We start from the raw sequence: 12,257 nt of genomic DNA, 5'->3' as shown, positions 1-12,257 counted from the left end.
AAATGCTTTAAGATGCTCTATAACAAAAGTGATGAAAGAATTTCAGAATTTAAAAAAGTCATGCTTCTTTTTCCTGTTAAGACCTGCTATTTAGCAAATTTTAAGAGAAATTGTGGTGGGATCCAGACTCATGGATAGAGTACACCTTCACAAAGCCTTATGAACCCCACGTATCAAACTTAAATCCTTTTTCCTAATTCTTGAGAAGTTCAAGCCCATCAGGTCTGAACCTTCTACTCTTCCGTAGGAATAAATCTGTAGTAATGCAGCAGAATGTGTAGTAAAAATAAATATATATCCAGAAAGACAGAGCATGGAAATAACTGCTTATTCTGTGTCTGTGATAAATGAAATTGTTACCAGAGTGCAGCACGGGAAGCCAGCAGGCTGAACGGCAGACTCACCTGTCTGAGGTCGTACACAGTTAAGCCAATAGAAATGATTGACAGGATTATGATAGCCACAGAATATTCAATATAACCTTGGCTCAGCCACAGAGTGAGGGTGAAGGCTTGGAACACATAGAAGGGGTTTAAAATCTGCAAACGCAAATGTAACACTTGTCAGGAGATGGACATAACACACGTCAGGAGCGAATGAGTGTGGGAAGAGGCGAGAACATTTCATTACTCTGTCTAGGAGTCTTCAACATTAATTTAAAAGATCATGTTGCTATCACAAGCCAGATTTCTTCCATGGTGGTTTCAGAGCATTAACAGACTCCATCTCCTGACTTACCAGCTTACACGCAGTTCAAGCTATTTGTGATTAAAAGCTGTTGCTATCCAGTTACTATGCAGCAGCAACTATGCCGGTCAGCTTGAACTCAGACAGTTTCCCACTGTAGCCAGCTAACAAAGATGACCTTGTCATTTTGGATTCTCTGATCTCTACACAAGAGACACTATCCAAATGTGGAAAAGGACAGAACTGCTATAAATGTTTTTACCACTTTGCAATTTAAAAAAAATCCTGTCCACAGTGATACTTTCTTAATGGAAAAAGAAAAATGATGAAGAAACTAAGGTCTATGGAGCCATCAGGTAATCAGTTTTAGACTATAGCCAAAATGAAGGCTTGATTCCTCACGCTCACATACTTTTGGCTACCGTGCATTGTGTCAGCCTTACTGTACTAATCATCACCAACTTTAATGCATTGTACCAAAATCAGCAGCTAGCCCTACTGAAGGCTATAACTGAGAATATAACTTTGGTTAATGTGGTATCTAACTTGAACAATAAAAGTAGATGAATTGTTTCTGAGAGTTGCCCACTACCTGTCCATCCAAACAAATGAGACTTGTCTGTAAAATTAATATAACCAAAATAGCCACTGACAGAGCTATCTGCATAACGATTAGAACTGAGATGAATTATTCATCTGACAAATTTGGTCTCTCAATGAAAATTTAATATATTTTTCGATATTCACCAGGACAAAGAGAGAAACACTAAATCACAATGCCGGTCCTCAGCCACTGAAGCAGTAACTGGACAGAAATACCACAGGCTTATGAGGACTGCTCTGCCTCCAGGCACACCCATTAAAATTTCAACCATGAAGCATCAGACTTGGATGGAAGTGCAAAGTTCAAATTAAATAACTCCAGTCCAGCACTTTAAAAAAGTTTTTCTTCAAGATCATCTCCAGGGGACAGTGAAAGGTTGGAAATATCAAGTCCAATCAGTTTCAGGAGCCCTGGAGCTTTTCACATATTTTGTGGGGTATTTCAAATGAACTCTGCTTACGGTTCCAAATACACTGACACATGACTTATAATAGCTTCAATTCCCATCATTCGTAGCTCTCCGTTTTAAAGGTATTTGTAAAGTAGCTGTAGTCCCTTAATGCGTACAGGGATGACATAATTCACTGTTTGCAAAAACTCTGCTTACAGACTAGCAAAATATAATGTCCAGCATCTCTATATATAAACTCATCAAGTAACCATCCCTACATGCATCTCTCCTCCTTCCCATACGATGTGGGTATTTTGTCCTCTGTAGAAGATTAGTCTTGCAATAAGTCCTTGTCTGTTTACATAGATAAGGAAATTGACTTGCTTCTATGCCATATGAAAATAAGGAAGTTACTAGATGAATAAAGTAATTCAGAGATATTAATTTTGCATATATTTGCTTCCATTCTAAAGCACATATACATAACAGTAACTGTGTAGAAGTGTGTAGGGGGAGCAACGGCGTGGATACAGAATTAGAGGTCCTACTTCTTGTTCAAATGACAAAGGAATTTGAGACAACAAAATATTTACCTAGTGCAGTAGTTGGGAAAAAGTTGCTCTCATTCCTAAATTGTATCTCTATGGTAAAAGACGCATTCTTCCTGCTGTGACTGGAACGCGCTGGTGGATATCTGTCCAGGGAAACTGTACTTCTCGGACCACTGAAGCCCTTTCCTCCAAACCATATGCTTTTACTGTTGGACTGTCTCCATTCAAAATACTGCACTTGTCTCAGGAGACACGAATTCATAGTCTGAAATAGCATGGCTGCACTATCAGTGTGTGTCTATCTCCAGTCAGATCAGGATTTCTTGCTTATTTTGGCATAAAATGAGTGAAATATAAATGTCACTGTTGAAATTTCTCCTGATTTACACTGCTGTTGAGGCCACAAGTAAGCCCAGCAGCAGCATTTCTAATGCTTCGTGCTACATTTGGACACTACTAAAACAAGACTATTAAAGAGGAACAAGTGAGCCTTAGTTGTGCCAATGAAATTTCACTGAAAACAATTATCAAGAGGCAACGTGAAAGGAGCACATAGTTACAGATATGGCTATGGTCTGCCCTAGCAGTTGCAGAAAGCACGAGCTCTCCAGGTGCATGTCACTGCTCAGTCACAGGGCAAGACCACCCAGCTTATGAGAGATGTTCAGTCAGGAACATGGGGCTAGGCAGGGGAGAGTGAGGGCGTTAGTTCTCCAACCTACAGCTCTCCGAGTAGGGAGACATTCATAAGGTGAAGGGTTAGGTGCTGTAAGTATGCAGCATGTATCCTACTAGCTACTTATTCTTCTCCACAATCTTCTGCCAGGAAGCATACTAAAAATATTATCACCGTTTATAGCCATAAAGGAGATTCATCAGCTTTCCTCCATGAGGCGTCAGTTGCCCCATCCCAGAATGCCAAGATAAAGTCTTCAAAACACATCACATCTGCATCACCAAGAGGTTGTCAGACTTACTGACCTCTTTAAAAAGTAGCTTCCAAATGGGGTGAATTTCAACTTCAATGGCATTAGGCCCACACACCAGCTGCCTGTAAGAAGATAAAGAACAGTCCACAGTGCTATAGCTTTGTCTTGTAGGGTAAGACTTCATGCAGAAAACTGTGCACCCAAACAACATTAACATTTATACCTAAAAAAAGTAACTCCTGAAGGCATAGATGGCTGAGCAGGACAAACGTCTCAAGAAACTATTGTAGCTGAACAATTAAAAAAAAATGAGGAGATTTTACTCAGAAGCTGAAGTTTAAGTAATTTTTTGCTGAAAAGGTCTTCAGTTTTCTGCTAAATGCTGTGATGAGCTTTTCTGAGGACTTTTAAGGAGATCGTGGCAAAATAAATCAGACATTTGGTGTGCCCTGAACCCCAGTCAGAGCTGGTGGCATTTTCCCCGGACTTACCCTAGCATCACTCAGAACAGAATAAGCTCAGTAAGATGAGAGGGATAATTCTGCAAATTTTTGAATGTCACCCATATAGTTAACACTACCTTACCACTGAGGTGAGTAACAGGAAGCTCACATGAATTTAAAAGGGAGAATTTGTCTTACTATCTTAGGTTCATAATTCATAAGAGCTCATATCTACTTAAATATGAAAAATACTGATCAGGAAGGAAATCATGTGGACTGTACCTCATCTTCTGTTCCGCCCTTGTCAGGCCATCTCCAAACTTGTGATGTATGTTGTGACACGTGTTGCTGTCTTCTAATGATCTAGAATAACAGGAGAAAGTTCAGCCAAGGGATTTCCCATCTGCAAAGGGTTCTGTAACAAGCTGTTCACACTCACCCAACTTTCTTGAATTCTTTTACAGAAAAGTCCCAAATATAACGAATTTTCTGCACCTGGATACATCTTATCTGCAAGACGAAATAGCAAAAATTTCTTTTGCCATTAAGGGAAAACCACTTCATTATATTATAAACACTCTTCAACTTCTAGGAAGAAACTTCAGCTCATGTAGACAGGGTTTGCAGGAAGATGTTGGCAGAGCATCTTTGGGAGCTTGCAGATGATTTAGCTCTTATACTTCACTCATTTACCTCCTTGGTCTTTCTCTTCCATTTTACAGATGACTTACCTTTAACTGTGACTTCATTACGGCTCTGTTTATGACAGAATCTTTGTCAGCTACAAGAGGACTATCTGTTTTATTGCCCTCAGGTAGCCCCAGTGTGGACAAATCAATCCAGGTCACCTTCTTTCTGATGCATCTCTGAAACTCATCCTAGGGAAACAGAACAGAGTTCAGTGACAAGCCCAAAATGTTGCCTATGGTAATGTTTCCTGACTCTGAGAAGTCTTATATTCCCAGAGAACTGCAGTAGTGTAGAGTCATTGCTATCGTAACAGATGTTACCCCATAGTAACAGGTATTTTGGTATCCATATTTTAGTGCCAATTAGGAGAACACTTTGAAATGAATTTCCCAGTCATCTCCATTTGTCTTGATTCATGCTGTGGAGCAATTTCAGAGAACGTGAAACTAAAACAGAACATGCATTTCAGTAGCTACCAGGTATTCAGTCCTTGGGACCAGACTGGAGACAGCTAGAAGTAAAATCCCTCTGAAATACTTTATTGTGGACGTCGAGTCCTCAGCACCAGCTACTTTGCTTTGTAGATTCACTCCCATCATGTTGTCATGCCTATTATATACCCACAGGCAGCAACAACTCAGCTTTACTGCTACAGATGCACCTGTCAGAATGAATTGTCCTTTAATCAATATAGCCTGATGTAACTAGTTACAATAAACAATAGATTACTTATAAATACACTCAGACCACTTCATATTAGGGTTATCATTGCTGTATTGAGAGTTAAGTGTAGTGCTCTGGTAGAATTGCATTGGGTTTTAGTTTACAGTGATGGAGTGCTGGAATACAACTAATGCCTAAAATCCAGCTCTTTAAAATCCGCCCCTCAGCACCTCCCAACAGGTTTAGAGCAGAAGAGCCACTAACAGCCACAACTTCTGAAGATGATCCCCACTTTGAAGCCATCTGAATCCATATTATGTACATAAAGAAAGACAACAGTCAGAGTTATTGTACAAGACATGTCATTGGGAGAAGACAGCTGCTGGACCCTGCAGCTGGACAGCAGAAATGCAGGAAGCCTACATGGTATCCAGCCTTCAGACAAAGTATCTCGGTTATTGTTAGGATAACCAAAGTCTTCTCCGCAGCGTTTTGCACTCTGCAAATGAAACCGGTTGCTCCTGCAAAGCCTTGCCACTCCACTTCCAAATGTGAAAAACGTTACTGATCTGCTACGTCGTGCTGGCAAAGACAGACAACCTGCTCCATCCATGGAAACGATAAGTTCTGCTAATAACAATAAGCTATAAGGGTCCACCTACCGTTGTTCTAAGCAGCACAACATCTGCTTCTTCCAAGCTGCAGGGGATGCAATTTGCCCACACGTCCCATTCTGGCTTCCAGTAAAATAGCAGTAGCAGAACCCCGCAAGACAAGATGCACCCAGCAATGCACAAGGCCTTCCGGTAGCCTTGCACTTTGTAGCCAAATATCTCCTGTAGAGCAAAGAAAAAACATTCTTTATTAACAAGCTTGACCTTGGCATTTGTTCATTAGGGCAGGAAGTACATGCTTATTGAAAAGAAAGGCTGGTGCCTGAGGCTCACTAAGGCCCCAAGGTCATTTTCAGAAATGAAAGTTTGCTGATTGATACAATACAATTCTATAGCAGAGCTGCTGAAAGGAAGGTGCTGCCAGGCAGCTGCCAACAGAGCAGCATTTTCATATCAACTCTCTCCTTTGACTTCCAAAGAATTAACTTGATTCTGCAGCTTTTACCATCAAGATAATGGGTCTGCAGCTGAGCCATCATGATAACACTTCACTTGACTTCTTCTGCAGTAGCACCGTACCACGCTATTTGCCTGCAACCTAGGAGGGGGTCCCTGTGTGAACTTGGTGCTGATTGCCAAAATCCATCTTGCAGAAGAGGAGCAGAATCTCCCTCAGGGAAAGTATAGCTCTCGAGCCCTCAAGCAGCTCCTCTCCTCATCTGCCCAGTACCTATAGCTGTGTTATCTTTCACCATAAACACCACATCTTGAAAACGAGTTCTTAAGGGTTCTTTTGGATTGCTACACTCAACCTCCACCTGAGTCCTCAGGTGATATGTCATCTTTGCTACCTGTCTTTGCACTTTGATAGCCCAGTATTCTTGCATTCACAAAGTGGTGCTCCACTGTCCATAAAGGAGATTTGGAAGTCCCCCATGTCCTGCTTTTTTTTTTTTTTTTTCCACCCCTTGAGTTGAGCTTTGGATTCTTGTATACATTGTTTTGATTTATAGTTGCCCATGGGGCTAACAGTAACTTTATTGCCTATAGTGTAACTGGTACTTCTCTATGCGGGGCGCTGGATATGTATGCACAGTTACTTTGCACCTGAGCACCTGCCCACCCTGCTAAAGGAAGTAATGCCTGGGGTGAAATTCAGCCCTCAAAGTTCACAGGGGTGTTGACGCTCATTTCAACGTTTTGACTACCTGACTGCCACAGAAGTGCTCCGAGAAGAGAGCACGCTTCAGCTCTGCCAAGCGCCAGAGAGACCAAGCACTCCCAGTCCCCCTGCCCCTGCTTTCCCAGAGGGAAGGGGCAGAGGCAGCTCACAGCACCATGGGATGTGAACCCAGAGGTGGCTTTCAGTGTGTCCCTGCCACCCAGCCAGGCCATGGCTCTCACATGGCAATGACAGAGCAGCCTTGTGAGGTGCCACCTGACCTGCCCTAACCTCTGCCGTGGCAGTCACGCATCTGCCCCTCTCTGCCTCCCCACAAGCACAGGGGCAGAAACCCTACCATTACTGGGCAGAGGCCATGGGGCTTGCTCTGTGTTCACCCCGCTAGGGTCGATAACAGGAGTACTTGTTTGAGACAAACAGACTATTTCTTTTAAGGCTGCAGTGAAAATAAGAAAGAGATTATTTCTTTTTGTGTTGGATCCTCTTGTGAAAAATCAATTATTTTCAATAAGGTTTCTCTATTCCTGCTGCACTGACCCATTTTTTTTCTTCCCTGGTCACCTCTGCTCTTTCCTCTACCCACAAAAAAACCCTCAGCTTCAGGTTATTCCTCCTACTTCACCCTCAAGCTGTTGACTGGGACAGGAAAGGGCCCACGCTAAGGACATGTAGCAGAAGCTGGCAATACTGTTGGAGAGTGGCTGCAGGTGTTCCCCCACCTACACCTGACACATCACCGCTTGTATCACAGCGGAGGTTGCCAACCACCCATTACTGACAGTGCTGCAGCACATGCCCATGCAAGAAGCTACAGGAGCAATGCTATGCAATCACCACAGTAAGATATCTAACCCAGACCACAGATAACAATTACTGATCCACCCACAGATTAGCAGACGCATGATGTACTTGCCCCAAGAAGGTATTGAGTAAGTCTGCAGATGTGAGCAGAGTTAATAAATGAAAGGAAATGGTCTTATATTTCTACTCTTGACTATACTGAAGGCTCTGAAAGTTTTCCAGAAAAGCTTGCCAACTAAAGTACACAATGCAATGGGGGCAGTGTAGTCGGTTATTGAAATAGCTTCTGTATTTGGAAGGTGAAAAGGTCATTTGAAATTGTAAAAAATTAAAAATTAAAAAACTTGCATCTGAATTGGAGTGTCTGCTCCATAGACTAGAGTTTGCAACAAAGTAGAACTACTTGGAGAAGGATTATACAAGCAATTATACTGATTCAACTTCAGGTATAATTTTAAAATGATTTAAAGACAGTGGAGTAAGCATCTATTTAGATTTAAGAGCGCAATTAACTTTATCTGAACTCTGATCATGATCAACATAAACTAGGCTGAAATCAATGCAGGTCAAGTAAAATGATAATCATGCAGCCCTTACTACCAGGCTGACAAAATACATTTCAAACCAACTCAGTAGCTTTTAAGTGTGCAGCCTTGCTGTATATGAAGTGTTATTTCTTTGAAGGTCACATAAATTTAATCCAGTAACTATAAATGTTATTTTAAGGTTTGGAGGACAAACCAGCATCCACAACTTAGACAATCCATAGCAATTTTCATTTGCTTGACTTAATAGCAGTATTTTTAAAAACATGTTTAAAACACAGTTTTGGAAAACAGGAAGTCTGTTGTGCCCGTGGCTGGAACGATGGGAGGTGCCACAGCTCATCCACAGCAGTAGAGGGGAACTAGAAAGGCCTAGAGGGAATCTAGTTTGCAGTAAAAGGAAGAGCAAACACTTCAGAAGGGCTATTGTGTTAAGGCTAAGGGAGCATAAGGCTAGGAGACACAGAGTGAGATCATTCACGGTTTTCTGGCATGAACTGAAGATGTGCTGTTGCTAGCATGCTCCAGCACATGGCTGTATGTTAAGCAAAGTAATTGAGGAACTAGAAAATGCCTCAAATACATGATGGAAAACAAGCATCAAGGTACAAAATACAATGTCTAAAAGAGCTGATTTTAAACAAGCAATTGGTGGAGTGAATTCCTTGCATTCAGACTGCTGGAGAGGTCCCCCCTAGCCACAGGCTGTATGATTCTCAGCACAGCTGGGTCACACTTGATCCTTACACCACTCCACTGGCACAAGGCCAGCATCACAAGGCTGGACTTGAACCCAGTCCTGCCATTAAAGAAATGAGCCCCCTGGGTGGCAGAAGAGGCAGCCTTGGTTGGTGCAGTCAGTGTGATATGCAAGCACATAAGTAGCCAGCCCTGGAAGGAACAGGAGCCAGACAGGGTCCCTCAAGAGCTGGTAGGGGCTAATCAGTAGCCCCCATCCTGAGGCTGGCCTCAAGTCCAGAACAAGGGAGAAGGAACATCCAGCCTTGGCTCTGCAGACACTATCAAGAGGGAGTCACACAAAGGATCTTGTAGATGAGTCTGATGGAAAAATAGCTCCTCCATCATCTGGGTCCCCTCAGAAGCAAGTGCTGAGTCACCCTCACAGAGATGCCCAAGAGGAACCTTTAGAAGAAAACCCAGGCTTACAGCCAGGTGAAATCCAGCCAGATGCTTTCAGCTGAAGGACTCCAGCAAGGAATGTAATAAAATCTGGTGAAACTGGGTGGACCATGTCCAGATTCCACTGGCAACTTCATTATTCCAGAATTAGTGCTGCTGCACTTGCTTAGCAGCTCAAGGGGCATTACTGACCCCATGCCCTACCCCTTATCAACTGGATCATGCGGCACAGGCAATGTACAAAAGTCATCTGTGAGAAAGTACAGGCTATGCCCAGAAACTGTAGGCTTAATGGTCATGCAGTGTTACAAGACAGCACTGAAGGCAGGAACTGAGAGAACTAACAGTTCACTGCTGCTCTTCCCTACCAAGGCAGGGCCTATTTGTTGTAAAAAAATATTTTCCAGGAGTACAATATCTGGGAGTGAGACTGCTCTAGCTCTAGCAAATAGGACAGTATGAAATTGTCTTATGAAAAACTGCTAGATAGCCCAGGTTAGATAGATAGCCTTGCATAAGGCAGGGTGCCTCAGCAGCTTCAAGGGCAGAGCCAGGGCTCTTCTCTGCCCACAGAGGCGTAGCCACCAGCCAGCCGGAGCAGAGAAGATGTCTCTGGGATTTCAGTGAAGCTCAGCTAGGGAGCCCAGGCACTCAACTAAAAGATTGCTTGTGGCAATAGTGTTATTTCACCCTCCATCCTGGCTCTCTATTCTCATTAGAGATTCAGTGTCCCCACTGCTTCCTATGCTAGCAGTAATATGCGTGACAGCCATCACCACATACCAGCTAATGACCTTCCACTGAAAGACACTGTTTGTAGCAGCCAATGTGACACAGACAGATTAGCACTAGCTGAGACCTTACCTGTCTTCCAGGGCAGGATTTAAATTTTGTGCTGAATCCAGGTCACTGTAACTGCCCCAAGTTCCCTAGTTAAAGCAAGCTCATGTGCATGCCATATGAGTAGCAAAGCCCTGCAAGGATCTAATGGAAAGAAGTAAGGGGGCAGGAGCCCCACTTTCATTAGTACCCCATGAGGATTCCTGCTGCGGAGGTGCAGGTGTGTGCTGCAGGGCAGGTTCTCTCCCACCTGTGCAAGCCCTGAACACCTGCATCCCGGTGGTGGAGGTACTTTCCCAGTTGACATTGTGGAGACACTGGGAAGCAACTGCTAGCAGCAATACGCATGCAAAGGGCAGAGGCTCCTGGCTATGGGGGTAGCATGCTGCTGTGCTTCCAGTGCACGTATCACATATACATGTCTAGCAAATACAGGAGTAACAGGGCTATGCTGCATACCTGTGCAGAGGCATCTACTTCTGTGCACTGGGAATACCTGGATTCTAGTTGTTCTCTGCCCTGACCATTGAGGATAAAGTCTTCTGCCCACCCCCACCAGGATCTCCATAATCACGTTAGCAGGTAGAAGAAGAGTTTCCATCTCATTCTGTTCGCAAGGCACTCCCGCAGCACAAGCTGCAGCACAAACATAGGAACCACAATCAAAGACAGAAGGTATATTCAATTTAGCAGTAATTAAAAGTCTTTTAAGGGCAGAGTTTTGCTCTGTAAGTGCTTCTAAAAACAGTTGAGGAACAAGTGATTCCTGCTATAAAAGTTGCAGCAGACTTTGCTCATCTGTCCAATCTTTCTAGACCTGTTAAGCAGCAGACAAAACCCTAACGTGCCAGGAGGAATGATTTAATCACTGCTCCAAAAAATTATCCCAGATGAAACTCCTTTTTAAGCATCTTCTCTGTGACTTGCTTTCTGATGACATAATAACCCCTTAAGGGAAAGGGAATCTTTGTACTAGAGAGACACAATTAGATTGGAATAGATAGTGGTGAAAGGGACGCTCCTCCTTGACTGGATAATTTCTGGTGAGCAAGGAGATCTCTTCCATGTTTCATGCCTTTGGACTGAACTGGTACTTTTCTCACTTAGTCCTTATTTGGTAAAAACTAATCTCAAAGTCAGCAAGGACTGATGCAAGGTTTTTGCCTTCACCAAGGCTATGCTGAAGAGACTGTCCCTAATGGAGAGTGAAGACAAAGAAGAATCAGGGGCATATCAGAAGTGAGCCTGTGGGAAAAGAGGCACATAAGAAAGCCCAAACCCAGCAAAAACCTCCACTCCTTACCAGCTCATTTTCTTCATCCTTGTTGAGAAGCACATAATGATCCTTCCAAAACTTTTCGTCCATCAGCCTGTGTTGTTTCAGCCCTGGATGTTCTTGCTAGTGGGGGAAAGCAACATTAAGCACTGTTAATGACTTGAACTCAGTGCAGTGCTAAATTTAGCTCTCACCATGGTCCTCTCCACTGACTTTGAACTTCTCACAGCACATATGTTTCTTATTAGGCTCACAGGGGAGGGAGGAAATCCACCCTTGTATAAAGCTCTCAAATGTCTGGCTTATGTAACTTACATATTTCTTTGCCTCCTAGCATTGATAGACTCGCCAGAGTGGGAAAGACTGTGAGCAGAGTGCCAGAAGCAAAGGGAGGGAGGGCAGGCCAGCCCCTGGGAACCCACTCCGCTGCCGGACCAGGAGATGGCTCTCAGCAGAGCTCGAAGGGAAATCAAGGCACATGACAAGGAAAAGGGTGAGGGAGTGCCAAAGCACTGCAGGAAGCTGATCCCAAAGCAGCTGTGTTAGCTTGGGGGTCATCTCCTACATTTCAGAGAAGGGCATCTATCGTGGGGACAAGATTACAGGCCCTCAGTGCCTGGCGGATTTGAATTCAACCCAGTGAAGGTGCATGAAGGAGCCGTGATTTTTAAATGTAGAGCTGGTCTCAACCTCCCTACTGCTCAGGGTTTTGCCTCAAACCAGCATGTTAGCTCAAGTTCTTTCTGAATTACAAGGAAAGAGCAAAGGTGCTGGATGACTAATTTGGAGAAGTCCAGCTGATCTACAAGACATCTAAACTGCATCAGATATGACCTACTGCAGGGCAGAGAGAGATAGCAGGGGCTCCCACCACCAATCCTTCCAGCAGGGGCAGGAGCC

General features: G+C 43.6%; 1 protein-coding gene across 3 annotated transcripts in view; it reads right to left on the bottom strand.

Moving 5' to 3' along the window:
• The window catches only part of LOC104148789 (probable cation-transporting ATPase 13A5), a 35,934-nt gene extending 24,348 nt beyond the window's left edge, over positions 1–11,586 (bottom strand). For 2 of the 3 annotated variants that reach the window (XM_009682119.2, XM_009682120.2), the window contains exons 1-7: positions 11,385–11,586; positions 5,621–5,794; positions 4,337–4,483; positions 4,045–4,115; positions 3,888–3,968; positions 3,215–3,284; positions 405–539 (exon numbers count right to left, since the gene is read on the bottom strand). In XM_009682119.2, the coding sequence (XP_009680414.2) occupies positions 405–539; positions 3,215–3,284; positions 3,888–3,968; positions 4,045–4,115; positions 4,337–4,483; positions 5,621–5,794; positions 11,385–11,447 (741 nt within the window). In that variant the 5' untranslated portion in view covers positions 11,448–11,586. The remainder of the gene's footprint in view (positions 1–404; positions 540–3,214; positions 3,285–3,887; positions 3,969–4,044; positions 4,116–4,336; positions 4,484–5,620; positions 5,795–11,384) is intronic. The other variant, XM_009682118.2, reaches the window with a different exon arrangement.
• Positions 11,587–12,257: the final 671 nt, after the last annotated feature.

Source organism: Struthio camelus, chromosome 9 (genome assembly GCF_040807025.1).
Source record: "Struthio camelus isolate bStrCam1 chromosome 9, bStrCam1.hap1, whole genome shotgun sequence".
Classification (NCBI taxonomy): domain Eukaryota; kingdom Metazoa; phylum Chordata; class Aves; order Struthioniformes; family Struthionidae; genus Struthio; species Struthio camelus.
This window is presented reverse-complemented; position numbering and strand designations above follow the sequence as displayed.